The following is a 16,383-nucleotide window of genomic DNA, read 5'->3' as shown; positions in this document are numbered from 1 at the left end:
TTCTAGATAATCCCTTTAACACATTTAAAATAATCAGGCCCTTAAAGGTGTCTCAGGCTGTGCATTAAAAAACAACAACAATCATTTTGGAAAATTTAAGGCCAATATCCTCAGCGTAATGCAGTATGGAAAACTAATGTTTGTCTTATTTATAAGGGGATTTAAAATAAGATTTGTTTTTTATTTTAATTAGTCCATAACAAATCCTGCTCCACTGTGGAATAAAAAATATTTTCTTTTTTTAATTTAAAAAAGTGCTCTTATTGTAGTTAGTAAGTTTGGTGTAGCACAGGAGTGGCCAATTCCAGCCTATGGGCTGGGTCCGGTCCACAGGGTTAGCCTGAGGGCTAGTCTCCCTTCCATGTTTGTGTGTGCCTCTATAGGTATCGGAGGATCACCATTCGCAGCCAATGTGAGTGGCGGGAAGCAGCAGTTTGATCCATGATGCTTCCCACCTCTCACATTGGCTATGAACTGCGATTCACGGCCACCCAGAGCTATGATCCTCAGATACCTGCAGAAGTGCAGGTAAACATAGCAGCGACAGCCCACCAGAGACTAACCCTGCGGGCTGCCGTTTTTTTTAATTGCCCACTCTTGATGTAGCATCTTATTTTGAAACATCAATTTCAGAGTCCTATTAAGTGCATCAGCCTCAGGACTTTCAAATTGTGAATCCCCCATCTATGACAATAAATAACAAAGGAGACTCAGCAACAATAGGAAGGAAAGGAAACATACAGGACTGCAGCTTCCTCAAGATTTCATTGCAACATTTGGAAAAAAAAAAAAGTATTTTTTAATCAAGATATTTATTAATATTTAACCTCCAGATCTGCTACTCTTATAAAGCAACAGTTACTGAACCATATCTACACATTTACTATTTAGAGCTCACACTGAAATGTGTGTTATCCTATCATTTTAAAATTAAAGCAGATACAGGAAAAATGGTAGTGATGTCAAGGTTATTTGTTAACATAAAAGAGAAACAAACATTTTAAATGCATTACAGATCAACGGCATGGATGAACTAGTTCTCACTAACCAGTTGCAGAGTCCAGTTTTTCAGAGAAAGAAACTAGAGACAAAAGGCAGAGAGGTGGTTAATACACACCATGAAATAAGACATTCAAATGGATGTATAACAAACAATGAATAAATGTTCTGGATTTTACAAGGAGTTGTTCAAAGACTTTTAATTTACTATGTCTACATTTAATTGAATATTAGTTCAGACTTATGCACGTGCTTAATTGTATAAACCTGAGTAAAATTTAATTGAGGGATACACACACACACACACACACGTTTGTGTGTTTGTTTATATATATATATATGTAAAAAAATAAACATATTTTATATAAAATATTTTACATTTTTATATATATATAAAAATGTAAAAAAATAAACATCATCAATTTAAAAAGTATTTGGTAAATCATCTTATAATATGCTTTACTACCTAACACTATGTAGCCAACAAAACACACTAATGTTATGGTAGCAACTTTCTGAGTTAGCCACAACAGTACGTGTAGGCCAGCATTTGCAAACATTTGTTCCATGACACAATTGCGGCTCTCTCTAGGCTGAGTCTTAGGGCTCATCTAGACTATGCAGAAGATTCGAAAGAGGATATGCAAATTCCGTGGGAGCTTTAAAATGAGGCTTATGTGGCTGTTCGAAAAAGGGGGGGGTCCTGAAAAAGCTGCGTCCTGACTACTTTCACTTTTGAAAGCTCCTCTTTCGAATCTTCTGCGTAGTCTAGACGAGCCCTTACAAAGGCTGGCTGTTCAAGGCCAACTGTCAGGAACTGCTATGTTATTCATAAGTTATGGACTGCAGTGCATGAACACTGCAAAAATACACAAGTCTGCAAATGTTCTTTATACTGTGGTTAGTGTTATTAATGATCTATCCCAACTTGGCTTAATGAATTAACTCCAACACAAGTACACACTAACAGGAAAGAGCTGTGTTGTATATTACTGGATGAAATAAACTAGTCTGTCAACAGAAGATTGATCTAAATCATAAGACCAGTTTGCCTTTGGAAAAGGATGCTTATACAATAGGAAGCTCTTCTAGGAACAAAAATACACCACTCCTATATGGGGATTTTAACATGTACCATTGGCACTGAAGGAACTCAGGTCGCTAACAAAGTAGCGGATTGTGTGCTTTGTGACATGTACAATTAGGAGGAGGAAGGTAGGATGGCAATTATGTTTTATAAAAGTATTTTATCTATTTATAGTGTTATGCTTAATATGGATCTTTTAAAAATCTGCATTGATGTTCAATGCAATTTCTAATAAAACTAAATACAAACAAAAATACAGAGGCAGACCCAACAGAGAAAGGAAATCTTAAGCTAAGATGTCTTAGTGGTGAATGGTCCGCTAGCAGCTCCACCTCGCTTAATAATACAAAACCTTCCTAATATATAGCATTTTTCATTAGAAGATCTCAGAGCAGTTTACAAAGTTGAAAATGAGGAACTCTTCTGATCTCAAATGTGGCACAGCAGCCTTTCAAGTACCTATGTTCCAATCCATTTAGGATGATACATACCACTCTGAGGGGAACAGCACGCTTGCGTAACATGTTCTCTGCATGATTCACTTATTATATTTGTTGGGTTCCTATCTAGCTTCAGTTTCTGAATGATGTCTATGGTTTAGATGTGTGGGCATTAAACATAATTAACAGTTTTATTAAAAAGACAAAAACCACCATCTCTCCCTCCCCACTAAACCTGTATTTTTACCCAGAATTAGCTGACAATGTCCCCAGAATACTAGGTTTTAGATCTAACTAGGTTAGGGATTTCTGTTAATTTATTTTTAAGATATCAGTAGGTATCTTGATTAGATGAGCTTTCTAAACATCTCCACTAGTCATTAACAGAGAATAAAATACAACAAAACAAAAGTAGCAATTACTCACAGCATTGATTTCTCCAGTTTTTGGGCCCCATAGCATATTCGGTTCTACCAGCACATCACACTCAATCCCCTTCTCATCACACAGCCCAATCCCAGAATCACTATAAGGAAAAAGAGTTCATGAAATAAGAAAACTGTAGTTTTTCTATTTTACAAAGTTTAAAATCAGCCTTTTTTTCCCTCTCTCCACTCTATGAAGAATCTGCAGAACAGCTACATGATGAGTGTTTTGGGAAATAACTGTATGAAAATATGAATAGAGGCAAGATAGAATTGTCCTTAGTGCCATCTTGAAACGTGACAGATAGCAATACTTGTGGTTCTTGTCCCTGATTTACAATTAAAACATTGGATACAAAGTTTTACGAATTCTACTACAATGTTGGTTTAAAACGGAGGGGGGAGGGAGATCAAGTGCTAATGGCAAATATTAAGTAATTTCAGTAACTTAAATTCAATTTTCTCACCTATTCTGATCGTTAGAAAAAGGTACAACAACAACATCTCTATGCTGAAGCAGATCATTCAATATTTTAGTAGTTTGATATGGCAGAGTATCCCCACCTTCACCTCCAGCTGGTAAACCGATCACATGATCCCGCACTTTACAGCCCTGTTGAGAGAGAGATCCTATCTTAGATATATTGGTTTATGACCAAAACTCATTTCATTAAGTACTGCACCAATGGGTTCCATATTCTAGGAACCCTCAGAACCTTCCGAATTTCTAGTGCTTGGCATCTTCATCAGGACACAAAGCAACACACAACTTACTGTGTTTTTTAACTGATGGGCCTTACCCCACTCCAACTAAAGTTAAATGGGAGCTTAATTTTGAAACTCCCTGGAGAAGAAGAAATTGCATTGCACATAGGGATAGTTCCTTTTGTGCTTACAGGGCCATACTTAGAGAAGACCCTTTCACATCCAATTCCAGCATTAAGCATCTCTGGGTCAAATCATGACCTGGCATATGTGAGGGCAAATGGCATAAAGGAGATAGGTGCCCCTTGACTCCAGCTCCCTGCCTCACAGGTAGCAGGGCATGAAGGGAAAGAACTCTGTAGAGCCTTCACATCCCCAACCTCACATGCAAGTGGTGGCAGAGACTTAGCTCCCCAACATACCTGCTAGGGAATATCCAATGTACTGTGAATACACTCAGCATGTTGTACTCCCCACAGAGCAGCAGAAAGGCAAGAAGGCTTGCAAGGAAATAAGTCTCCCTTTGGGGCTGCTGCCCCTTACTTCAGGGAGGATCTTTACCTCATGATCCTACCCTATGCGGAATCACTGCTATAAGTGTAACATTAAAGTAGTACCTTTGGAAGTGGAGTAGGATCAAATCGAAGAACTTTTTGACTACAGCAGGGATATATTCCTGTGCCAGTGGTGCCCAGTGCGCTTGCCACACCAGGGTAAAGAACTGGTTGTGTGTGGTACTGGCAGTGTGAAAATTCGGTACATAGGAAAGACTATATTGAAAAAAAAAAGAAGATGATAGGATCTAATATTCTGTCTAATCCTACATGTACTGCAAAATTCTGGCTCTGACAGGCAATTAGATATACATCAATTATTTACTCTCACAAAAGGCTATGAATTTCATGTCAAAATCTGGTCAGAGATTGGTCTTTATAATTTAGTTATGCCCTTTTCATTTAAAACTCAGATATTCCAGTACAAACTTATTTCCCCATTTTTTCCTGACTGCTTGAAATGTTTGGGGGCAGGGAACATGGGGAGGGAATTTTAAAAGTTATGTAGCAATAGCTACTCCATAGTTTTCATAACAAATCCCATTATGTTCCTCCCTTTAGAAGCTACCAAAAAAAAGTCTTATTGGTCACAAAATTGGTAGATCACATTTGGGGAATTTGCTCTCAAAAGTAAGGTCACTTGGGAAAAAGTTTTTAATTATGAATAAAAGCACAATCCCTTCTCTACCCAAACACATTTTGTGTATTTTGGTTTTGTTCCCATTGTGACACCCTCCCAAAAAAGAGAGTGTAAACAATAATACCCACTTGATTACATCTTGAACAACTCAGCCAATTGACAGTCCCCCAAAGACGCCAGTACACATCTCGCCAAGATTTTAATTCTTCATAAAGACTGGTCAAGTATTCATGGACTTCCCAAGTTTTATCTCTGTAATAAAAGGTGCACAGTTAAGTTGAACATTAGATTGTGAAGAGATTTTAGTCCTATATTTGTATCAATGAATTTCACAAAGAAAAAGCCAGGTGGAGGTGAGAGACAAACAACACACTCTTGAGGAAGAGTTACTATAGCAAGAATGTGTTGTAGGACAATTAGCAATACGTTCAGACAATATGAAGCAACCCAAACTATTACCTGTGACAAGGGATTTCAATACACTTATGTTAATATAAGAACAATTTCAGGATATAGCATACTCAAACATCAGACCTTACTACCTCAGAAGCTATGAAATTCATAATAACTAGAGATGATAAAATTGTCCATCAAGTTAGTGCAAGAGCCGTCTGATGGCTTAGCAGCAAAGACACACACATGTAGTTTCAGGATCTCTTGCTCCCTGGGCTACTGAACATCTTCTTTGGTATCTATTGGCAGGGGAAAATTGTAATAGTCAAATATATGGAGGATACAGGGAGTAGAAGAAACCAAACACAAAATTTCAGACATATTTTAACCCCTTGCCACTAGCTTCTGCAGTAGTGGAGTGCAACAATGTTATTTTAAATACTAGACAGTTCATTCCATTCTGCACTTCAAAAGTCAATGTAACTGGTTGCCAGGACAGCACTGGAAGTACATTTGTTCCTACATATTAGTAGGGATGTAAACGACCAATCAATTATCCGATAAGCAAAAACTTATCGGATAGTCGACACACTAGTCACTCTTCCCTCCTTGCTCCTTCTATCAAAAAGTAGGCAGTAAGGGGGGGTGGAAAGAAGAGAAGTGCTGAGGGGGAGGAAAGCAGGCTTAAAAGCTGGTTCCCTTCAGCTCTGTGGGAGGGGGCAGGAGTGCAGCGGTGTTCCATCTTCGAAACGCACAAGAGCCCCAGGAAGCTGCTGGGGCTCTTGTACATTTCAAAGAGGAAGTGAAACATGGATCTCGGGGCTAGCTGAGAACTCTAAGTCCCCGACTGGGTGGGCGGGCTCTTGCTACATTTCAGAGTGGAAGCACCCTTATCAACTCATCGAATAGTCAATGGAAATTCCATCAACTTAGATTAATCAACTACTTGAATAATCTAATTTTAACATCCCTACATACCAGGATACAAGAGGCAGAAATGAAATGCTTATGTAAAGATTGTAAAGATACACATTGATCAAGAAATTATGTAAATCTGAGGTTTTTAAAAAGTTTTTAAACTAGATTTAAACTTTACTGGACTAGATACTGCTCTAGACTCCTTTCCACTACAAAATGAGAGAGACCAATTTTCTTTTAAAACCCAAAAACAGAGCATTTAGCAGTGAGACAATATGGCCAGTAAAGGTAAAAATACAGTTCTCATCTTCACCTACTGAATTAGTTAAATTGAAAAATCTTGAGCAGGGGCAAACTTTTACCCTGTATTTATAAAAAGGCAAGGATAATGAGTACTGACACCAAGAGTGACCTTTAGGCACCGCCATAAGACCAGTGAATAAAACCTCTTCTTGTGTAATTGTGCTGCTGTGGACATGTTAGCATTAGAGCTACTACTAGTCAGCACTAAGTTAACACTTAAAGTATAAATTAAGCTGTGCCCAGGGGCAGCCATGGCAAATACAAGGTAAATGCTCAGAAGCAATAAAAGGGATCTACTGAGAACAGAAATAACTTTAAGAGGCTGTATGTTATGGACCTAACATGGACACACATACATAACAAGATAACTAATGTAATATCAAGAAGAGATTTAAATTTGGCTAATACGCACTATTATACATTTTCAGAATAAGGCAATGGCTCCAGTTGCCCTAAAATGCAAAATGGAACCTGCTTCACTGCTCGAGTCGTCAATAACATGGTTCTTTGGATAGAAACCTCTCCCTGTTATTGGAATAAGTGACAGGAGAAAATACTGAGTTAATTTACATTATTTTGACAGCTGACACTGAACTTCTATTAGACTAAAATTAGTCTATCAGATCTGATGAAGATGATGGAAATTAAATTAGCAACAGTAAAACTCTGGTAAATAAAAGGGAACTACAGTGTGTCAGCCTTCATTAAGTGGAGGCAGGGAAATCCAGCCATATAGGACAATGCCTGAACTCAAACAAAAACCAAGTAAATACTTGTGGTGAGGAACTCATATAGCAAAGGAGAGATTTGGAAAGCTTCTCTGAAAGCTGCTGTAATAAAAAAGAATACAAAAACAAAAAAACCCCACACACCTGAGCCAGTAAAGTTTATTTTTACTTGTTTAAAGTGAGCTATGTATTTGATTTGACATCTGCAGATCAAGGTCAGTCAAGCCAGACTTTATAGTTCATGGCGCAGATCCATCACTCTCTAATAGCTCATTTTGATATGAGTATTAGTCTGGATCTGCAACAGCAACATGTCAACATGCATCTGACGAAGTAGATCTTTGCCCACGAAAGCTTATGCTCCAATACATCTGTTAGTCTATAAAGTGCAACATTTTGATATGTAGCCCTTAATTTCATTTATCTTTGGCTAAACAAAGTTTAAAGTTCTTAAGATGATTAAGTGATTAGCTCTGAATTTTTTACATTTAAAAAGTTCAACTCTGCAAGAACTCCCAGCAATTTCAATGGAGTTCTTGTTGGAATGACAACAATGGTATTGTGTAACAACTTGCCAAGTACAACACAGACTTCAGACTAAGGTCAGAAGGGACCATTGTGATCATATAGTTTGACCTCTTGCATGTTGCAGGCCACAGAACCCTTCACATGCACACTTGAATTAGAGCCCTAGCCCCTGGCTGAGTTACTGAAGTTCTCAAATCATGGTTTAAAGACTCCAAGTTACAGAGAATTTAGCATTTATACTAGTTAAAACCAGCAAGTTATCTCTGTGCCATGCTGCAAAGGAAGGCAACCCCTCCCCCAAGACTCTGCAAATCTGACTGGGAAGAAAATTTCCATCTTGACCCCAAACACAACAATAAGTTAGATTCTGAGCACATGGGCAAGACCCACCAGGGAGATACCTGGGAAAGAATTCTCCAAGAGCCCTCCTAGTCTAGTGTTCTGGATTTGGCTGTTGGAAATTTTTGTTACTGGAAGATGCCAATATATCATTGCAGGTAGTCCCATCATACCACCCCCTCCAAAAACTGCTCAATGTTAATGTATCAGTCTTAAATACTGTTAGGTGTTTTACCCTCCCCCTACCCCTCCTGGAAGGCTGTTCCAAAATTTCACTTCTCCAATGGTTAGAAACCTTCATCTAATTTTAAGCCTAAATTAGTTGATGGCCAGTTTATATCCATTTGTTCTTGTGTCCCCACTGGGGCTTAACTTAAATAACTCTTCTCCATCCCTGATATTTTTCTAATATATTTAAATATATTTCCCCTCAGACTTTATAAAGTTGGGCTAAACAGCCTTACTCTTTGAGTCTCCCCTTATAATGTAGGTTTTCCATACTTCAAATAATCTGAGTAGCCTTGTTCACCTCTTCCAGTTTGGATTCATTTTTCTTAAACATGGGAAATCAGTACTACATAAGAATCCCACAGGATTTCTCAACAGGGCCTTGTATAATCGTATTAACACTTCTCTATCTCTACTGGAAATACTTCACCTGGTGCATCTTCAAGTGTCATGAACCTTTCCACACTAATGGTTCAGTCCTCTTAATCAACCACAAATCCCCAGTCTTCCTTCTCCTCTGTTGGTTCCAAGTGGTATCTCTTTTCAAGCCTGAAAGTTCATCTTTCAGTATGATGTGTTGTAGTCTCCACTTAAATCAGTTCCTTATTTACTTTTCAATTCTCATATTAACGCCTATTTTCTACAATTTAACTAATAATTTCCTATGTGGAATTGTACCAAATGCCTTACTGAATTCCAGGTAGACTAGATGTACTTCAATGCCTTTGTCTCAAAAAATAATAATTTTGTCAAAGAAGATAAAGTTGGTCTGGCACGATCTACCTTTTGTAAAACGATGTTGTATTTTATCTCAGTTACTGTTCACCCCTATGTCTTTAACTACTTTCTCTTTCAACATTTGTTCCAGAAACTTGTATGCAATTTTGGTCAAACTAACATCGTAACTTTACATTTGTAAGAACCTAAGAAAGGCAACAAGAATAAAAAAAGTCAGTAAGGTAGTTACTCATCATCAACAACCATGGGCTTAACACCCACTGGTGTCCGATGCCTCCCTCACTATTTCCTTCCATCTTTCCTTGTCCAGTGTGGAGTGGCTTAGTTTCTGTAGATTAGCTCTGCACCAATCTACTTTATCATCTACCCATTCTCTGTGGGGTCTGCCTCTCCTATTCGGACCACTCGTTATGCCGAATACTAGGGTCTTAACTTTCTGCTCATCATTCATTCTTCAGATTTGCCCGAATAGCTGTAACTTCCATTGTATAACCTTCTACAGTAGGTTCTCTTTCAGCTGTATCTTCCTATATAATTCCTCATTAGTGATCTTCTGCATCCATCCTATTCTCAGGATCTTTCTATAAGAACTCCTCTCAAATGCCAATATCCTTCTCTTCGAATCTTTTGTTATCACCCATGTCTCATTTCCGTACAACATGCTGCTAAATACACACGTTTTCAAGATGCTCAGCTTCATTCCTAAGCTAATCGCTTTACTTTTCCAGATCTTATCTATCGCCTTCAAACTCACTCTTGCTTTTGCTATTCTAGTCACTATTTCTTTCTTACAGTCTAGATCATACTACAGATTATTAATTTGTATTGTATGGAGTACATTGGAACCCCAAAGTTTTGAACACTGGAGTAATGAACTGAATGGTCAGCCACACACCTTACTTGGAACCATAAGTACACAATCAGGCAGCGGAAGAGACCAAAAAGCAGTAAATATAATACTGTGTTAAACACAAACGACTAAAAAAAGTCGCATTTTTCTTCTGCTAATTAAAGTCTCAAATCTGTATTGACTAAACCTTTAGTTGTAAGCCTTAAAAGAAGAAATATGTTTTGTTCAAGGTTACAAATATTTCAGAGTTATGAACAACTTACATTCCTAAGGTGTTCATAACTTTGAGATTCTACAATATTTAACTATCTAAGTATGTAGCATTCAGAAAAATACTTAATAGGATACATATTTACAGTAAAGCTACGTGTTCTATACATGAAGCACCTTATGTGAACATAAATAATATTTCCATGTTGATCTATGTTGATTTTTCCTGGAACACAAGGGACTCTTCTTTCTGTTTCTTTAGTTAAAAGCTTCTTACATAAACAGCACCTACAAAAAAAATGTGAAATATAAAATGAAATACAACAGTAAGAGTGGAGCTTTGGAATGTACATGTTGCCTACATAAACGGAGTGGAAGCGAAGTAAAAAAAGAACATTACTATACCTGTACAATGTTGCTGCACTTCCCCGAGAATCTGGATTCTGGTATTCTGGATCAAACAGTCTCTCAATCTTCTTGCAGAAAAGTTTACTGTTGATGACAAACAGCCACTACATAAAACTTTGTTCAGGACTAAACTTGGTTTGCAGTTAATTGATAATTGCATTCTGCTACTTTAAACAAGATGTTTTTAAGATGTTAATTTCAAGAACTGACCATTATACAATTTTTCTGTAAGAAATACAGTAGGGAAAACTTGTTTCCAATGTGGACCTCTGCTGCCTTTATATAAGTTTGACCAGAGAGGTCTTTGGCTGTGCTTTTTGAAGTTGACAAGAGAACCTAACTCTACACCCACTGAGTTAGTTACAACAGTCTGATAGAGAGGCAGCATCATGGAGTTGTAGGGGGCTCCCCATGAGTGGGGCTTGGAGTGTACTGGCTGCCATCTTTGTCCTAGGGACCATCGAATAGTCATGTAATCACTAAAATTTGATGCAGTTACATGACTATCAAAAAGGGTATATTATTAGCATGTAATATAAGCATCACCCGAATGCACTAGAACAATATCAATGCTCCCTCAGAAGAATCCTAAATATCCCTTGGGAGGACAGGCACACAAACTCTAGCGTTCTGAAAGAGTCAAACATGACCAGCATTGAAGCTATCATCATCTACCAACAACTTCGCTGGACTGCTCATGTGGTCTGGATGCCTGGTCAGCACCTCCCAAAACAGATTCTGTTTTCCGAGCTGAAGGAAGGACAGAGGCGCGTTGGGGGCCAGAAGAAGCAGTTTAAGGACATGTTGAAGGCAAACGTGAAAAAGTGAGGCATTACTGTCAACACTTGGGAGAACCTTGCCCAGGACCATCCCCAGTGGAAAGCAGTAATCCTTGAGGAGGTGGTGCAATTTGAGAGGTTCTGCCGCAGTGCAGATGAGGAGAGGCAGAGGAGAAAAGAGGCAAAAAGCCACCTAGCATCCCTCCAATAGCCACCAGCACCTGCCCCTTCTGCAATAAGACCTGCGGCTCCAGAATCGGGATGGTCAGCCATCTACAGATCCACAAATAGGAGGATAACAGGAAGAGGTCCTACTTGTTATCAAGTGACTGCTGAGAGAGAATTGAATAATCAAAATGCTTTTCTACCTCATCTTTCTTGTCTGCAAGTCTATTACAATAATTAGTCCTTATCTTGATTCTGGCTCAGCTGAAATCCTTATACATGTTTTTACTTTTATTCCATCACAACTATTTTATCATTGGCTTTCTTAGGCCTCCGAAATTCAAACTCAGAAATTTCAAGGATTCCAGAATACTGCAGCCAAATTCTTCATTCTCCAGGAACTAGGAAAACGTTAACTAAGTGATGGAAGTATTGTCAGTGGCACTTTACCCATCTTCTAGTCCAAAATGTTTGTTTTCAAAGTTCACTCTAATCTTCTTTCTTCATAGCGACCTACTATCCCATCCACTGAGTTCTCTCCTAATATGGACTCTTCATGATTCTTCACATTTGGAGAGTTGCTCTTTCACTTGCTGGCTCCTATCTAGGACTTACTTTGTCTTGAAATTTTGCTTTATTCTTGAGCCATTTTATGATCATGTATTAAAACATAACAAAGTACATCAATTGCTATCATCTTTAACAGTCTTATCTGTTCTGATAAAATATCTAAAAACAAAAAAGAGTTTATAGCAGAGGATCCATAGTGATTTTTAATAAAGCTAGAGAAAAAAAAGTTACCTCTTAAATTTATCTTTTTTGTCCCTCACATCTTCCACTTCATTGTGAGTGAAAAGATCAGCGATACGCTTAAGGAGGTCACCACTGACACAGTTCATGTTGCATGGGGTAGCTATGATAGCACTCATATTTTTGTGGCAATAATGAACACATTTTTCTACCTGGAAAGGAAAGGAGATATCATAAATACTGAATTTAATGACAAACCTTATCTCAGAAGATTTATTGCTTTTATATTAGAAATGTATTAGGAGCAAGATTCAGGACCTAAGTTTCCTGTAAGCTGTGTGGCTGTTTTCTGAGCTCTGCTCAGAAGTTCAAAAGTCTTGTGCAGGCAGGAAGCTCAGCTAGCTGGCGGGGGGTGGGAGGCAAGGTGTCCTCTCACTAAGCAAGCAGCTAAATGGAGCTAGCTGCCTGCTTGAAACTCAGCAGCTCCCAGAACAGATAAAAAACAAAATAAGGAGACAATAAGTGGCTGGGGAGAAGGGGAGGAGAGAGGGAGTGACTGGCTGAAGGGTGTCAGAAGGGAGCAGGGTTTAAAGAGTCCTGCCTGTGTGAGATCAGAGAGGCAGAAACTCATCACTCTCAAGCCTCCTGGGAAAGCAGATAACGGGCTGACTGCATGGAATAGGTGAGTGAAAGAGAGAGCGTGGGGGGGGGGGGAAGGGGGGAAAGCAGGCTGCCCGGGGTGGGTGTGTGCCAGGACATTTGCATGATTACATTTCAAACAAAGTTTACATAGGTATTAATGGCTTAAGGTAAGAAAGAAAGGTTTTTTTAACAGAATTTTTTGGAGTGCTGCAGATACCTAAAACTCTGAATGTAATGATTTTTTAAAATCCTGTATTACTAATTAATACATGGTATATTGTATTGCATTAAAGCCAGATCTTTGCTATGTGATAGAGTTCTGGCTCGTGTCAGAAGTAGCGAGTACTAGGCATGATTAGGGTTGCCAGATGTCCAGTTTTGAACTGGACAGTCCAGTATTTGAGCTCTCTGTTCGGGAAACAAATTGAGAAAATATAAATGAGAAAATATAAATGCCCGGTATTTTCTAAATAAGTTGTAATGTAGATTGCGATGTAATGTCAAGTGTGTCCGGTATTTTTGTTGAAACCATCTGGCAACCCTAGGCATGATGCTAGTTGTTTTGTAGGATGAAACCTTATTTGCAAGCTCTTTGAATCATACATCTGTCTACAAACCCTGAAGCCATGTTAATTTTTTCTGGGGGTTTTAACTCCCTGAAGTCTAGACTAACTCTGAATTTTGTTAGTCTCTAAGAGTGTGTCTAGACTTCAGGGATTTTTCGAAAAAAGTGGTCTTTTTTCGAAAAATCTTTACCTGCGTCTAGACTGCTGCTGCATTCTTTCAAAAGTAAATCAAAAGAACACGGCAGTTTTTTCCGACCGCGGAAAACTTCATTTTATGAGGAAGAACGCCTCTTTCAAAAAAAGGTGCTATGTAATGCAAACTGTGCTTTTTCAAAAGAGAGCATCCAGTACTGGTTGTAGTCTAGATGCTCTTTTTCGAAAGAGGCCTGCAGTCTAGATGTAGCCTAAGACACTGCAGGACCCTTCGTTGTTTTTTCAATTACAAATTAACATGACTATCCTTCTGAGTCTTTAATTTGGCGACACACACAAGGTGAAAGTTTCAAACCAGGAGAACTTTTACCTGTTTTTACAGCATGAATCCTAAACATTCCCCAAAGAAACTATATAAGCCTTAGTGAATGCCTCTTACAATATTTACTGACACTGGAAAGGCAAGTATTAGCCATGCTCTCCTTGCAAATGCTATTTCTAGTTGACTCAGATTTGTTTAGCATCTTAAAGCTAAGCTATGTGTGGATAATATGCATTTTGGTGTGTTTACTAGATTGAGTTGTTAGAAAGGATGATGATACATGTACTCCAAAGGTAGAGTTAATTTTATTTTTATTTGATTTCATACTAAATACCATAAGCACTGCCCCTTGTTAACTATCCCTTGTTTTAATATATTTTCTTCCACACATATGGACTGCTTAAAACATGTATGTGTGTTTGTACGTCTGCGGGTTTTGTTTATCTGTATTTGTGGTGCATATCCACACACTCTCTCAATATTGGTGTTGCATGAGAGACATTTCAACCCATCCAAAAGAAATAAAACTCAACTCACCCAAGGATAGAAAATATTAGCGGGAACACTGATCAGAACTTTGATAGAATTAATGGTATTTTGTAAAAACTGGCTTAGTTCAACTCTAAAAATAATGGTTCAGAAAGCAAGTCACATTCTTGGGATGTATGACTTAAATACAACTTTGAACTACTTCCCTCCTAAAGGTTCCTAGTTCCTATCTCTGAATTATCTTAAAGAAGTGCCATCTCCATGGTGTTCATCATCCAAAACTAAAAACCATTTTTTGTAGTTTAACATTACATAAATTTCATTGCACCCATGAAATTTAGCATGAGCTGCAAATAAAAAAGACAGTTTTGACAGCAAGAAGATTTTAAATTCCTCCCTTAACTTGATTGCACAGTGTTTGTCTTCACTATTACACAATTGGAACAAGAAAAGAAAAAAAAATCAAGCATATACATCACTGGTAGGTTCATTTATGTGATAAACCGTAAAGACAAGTCTTTATATAAATTAATAACTTGTATTGGCTTTTGGAAGTGAACAATAAAGGTAAAACATCATATCTACACCAAAAAAAAAAAACCCCCATCACATAATCCTCTCTCCTTTCATTTCATGCACACATCTCGAATTAAACTCAATGGGCCTTAAACATGCTGACTGGAGAATTGCACTCCAGAGGGAAGATGTGGCACTTAGTATAAAACAGTGGTTCTCAGTAGTATGTCTATCCCTGGGTATATGCAGAGATCCTCCTGGGAGTACATCAACTCACCTAGACATTTGCCTTGTTTTACAAGAGGTTTCAGAGAAAAAAAACCTAGTAACATCAGCACAAATTAAAATTTCACATGACTTGTTTATACTGCTGTAAACTATAAAATGAACTGTAAGTACAATATTTATATCCCAAATGACGTTATAATTATATGGTAAAATGAAAGTAAGAAATTTTACATTAATATTGAATTTTTGTCCTATTTTTGTCCAATTTTGTAAGCACGTAGTTTTAGAGAGGTGAAACTTGGGGTACACAAGACAAATCAGAGTCCTGAAAGGGCACAATAGTCCGGAAAGATTGAGAACCACTGGTTTTAAAACACTGAAAATTTGGAGACTTTATGTTTTCTTTAAGATAGCTATCAAAAGGCAGATGCTAATATTATCAGTCAGCTATTATTTAAATTAAAGCATTCATTTGGAGGCAGATTCTGGCTCCCTAAATCACATTCAGTAGCAACCTACTGTGCAAGCAGCCCCACTGAAATCAGTGAGACTATGCAATTATTAAATTCTGACTTTTCATGAACAAAGTGGTTAACTCTTTGGGGGACAAGTTATTTCCCTCTCTCTGTTTTATATAGCTGCAAGTACACTATCAAAGCTCAGCATATAAGATATGAAGGTTTATGAAAAGCATTTGGTGGTAAATTGTGCTATTATGGCATGGAATTTCATCTCTTTTTATACTCACTAATGAATCCATCTTCAAAAAGTCAGAAGAAATAAGAATAGAAATGACATTTCCCGGTTCTAAAAGAGAAACAGCAGAACAAGGTGAAAAGGTTAATATTAATTTATTCCTTTGATAAACATGATAAATTGGGAGTAACCCAATAAACTCAATCCCTCTTTAAAGGAGGGCATTATTTTACTCAACAAGTTCTTATCATTCCACTTCTATGCCTCAGATCTTTGGAAACAGCATTTTGGTGCCATCTACATAGGCAGTACCAAACAGTTATGACACGATCCTCAGAAATAATAATTGTTAGTATAGACAGGTCTTTTGTCAATATGTCAACTCAAACATAATTAAACAGAGTATTTTAACTGATCAAACACTATCCCAACTAAGCCACTTTGGCTGTTCAGCACATGTGTTAACAGAGTGGGTCTAGATCAGTGTTTCTTAACCAGTGGTACAAGTACCCTTAGCGGTACTCGAAAGAAGTCTGGGAGGGCGGGGGGTACGTCAACACAACTGAAATTTGGAGAAAAATGAA

At 37.8% G+C, this 16,383-nt stretch overlaps 1 protein-coding gene across 4 annotated transcripts in view; it reads right to left on the bottom strand.

Annotated features, from left to right (window-relative positions):
• SANBR (SANT and BTB domain regulator of CSR) overlaps positions 1-16,383 on the bottom strand; it is a 50,297-nt gene that overhangs the window by 16,548 nt on the left and 17,366 nt on the right. For all 4 annotated transcript variants that reach the window (XM_014573144.3, XM_006122163.4, XM_075925540.1 and 1 more), the window contains 9 exons: positions 15,852-15,910; positions 12,239-12,399; positions 10,491-10,577; positions 10,263-10,373; positions 4,979-5,102; positions 4,274-4,426; positions 3,419-3,564; positions 2,953-3,052; positions 1,049-1,081 (listed from right to left, as the gene is read on the bottom strand). In XM_014573144.3, the coding sequence (XP_014428630.1) occupies positions 1,049-1,081; positions 2,953-3,052; positions 3,419-3,564; positions 4,274-4,426; positions 4,979-5,102; positions 10,263-10,373; positions 10,491-10,577; positions 12,239-12,399; positions 15,852-15,910 (974 nt within the window). The remainder of the gene's footprint in view (positions 1-1,048; positions 1,082-2,952; positions 3,053-3,418; positions 3,565-4,273; positions 4,427-4,978; positions 5,103-10,262; positions 10,374-10,490; positions 10,578-12,238; positions 12,400-15,851; positions 15,911-16,383) is intronic.

The sequence above is a fragment of the Pelodiscus sinensis genome, chromosome 3 (assembly GCF_049634645.1).
Source record: "Pelodiscus sinensis isolate JC-2024 chromosome 3, ASM4963464v1, whole genome shotgun sequence".
Classification (NCBI taxonomy): Eukaryota; Metazoa; Chordata; order Testudines; family Trionychidae; genus Pelodiscus; species Pelodiscus sinensis.
The sequence above is the reverse complement of the archived record's forward strand: the minus strand, read 5'-3'. Positions and strand labels throughout refer to the sequence as shown.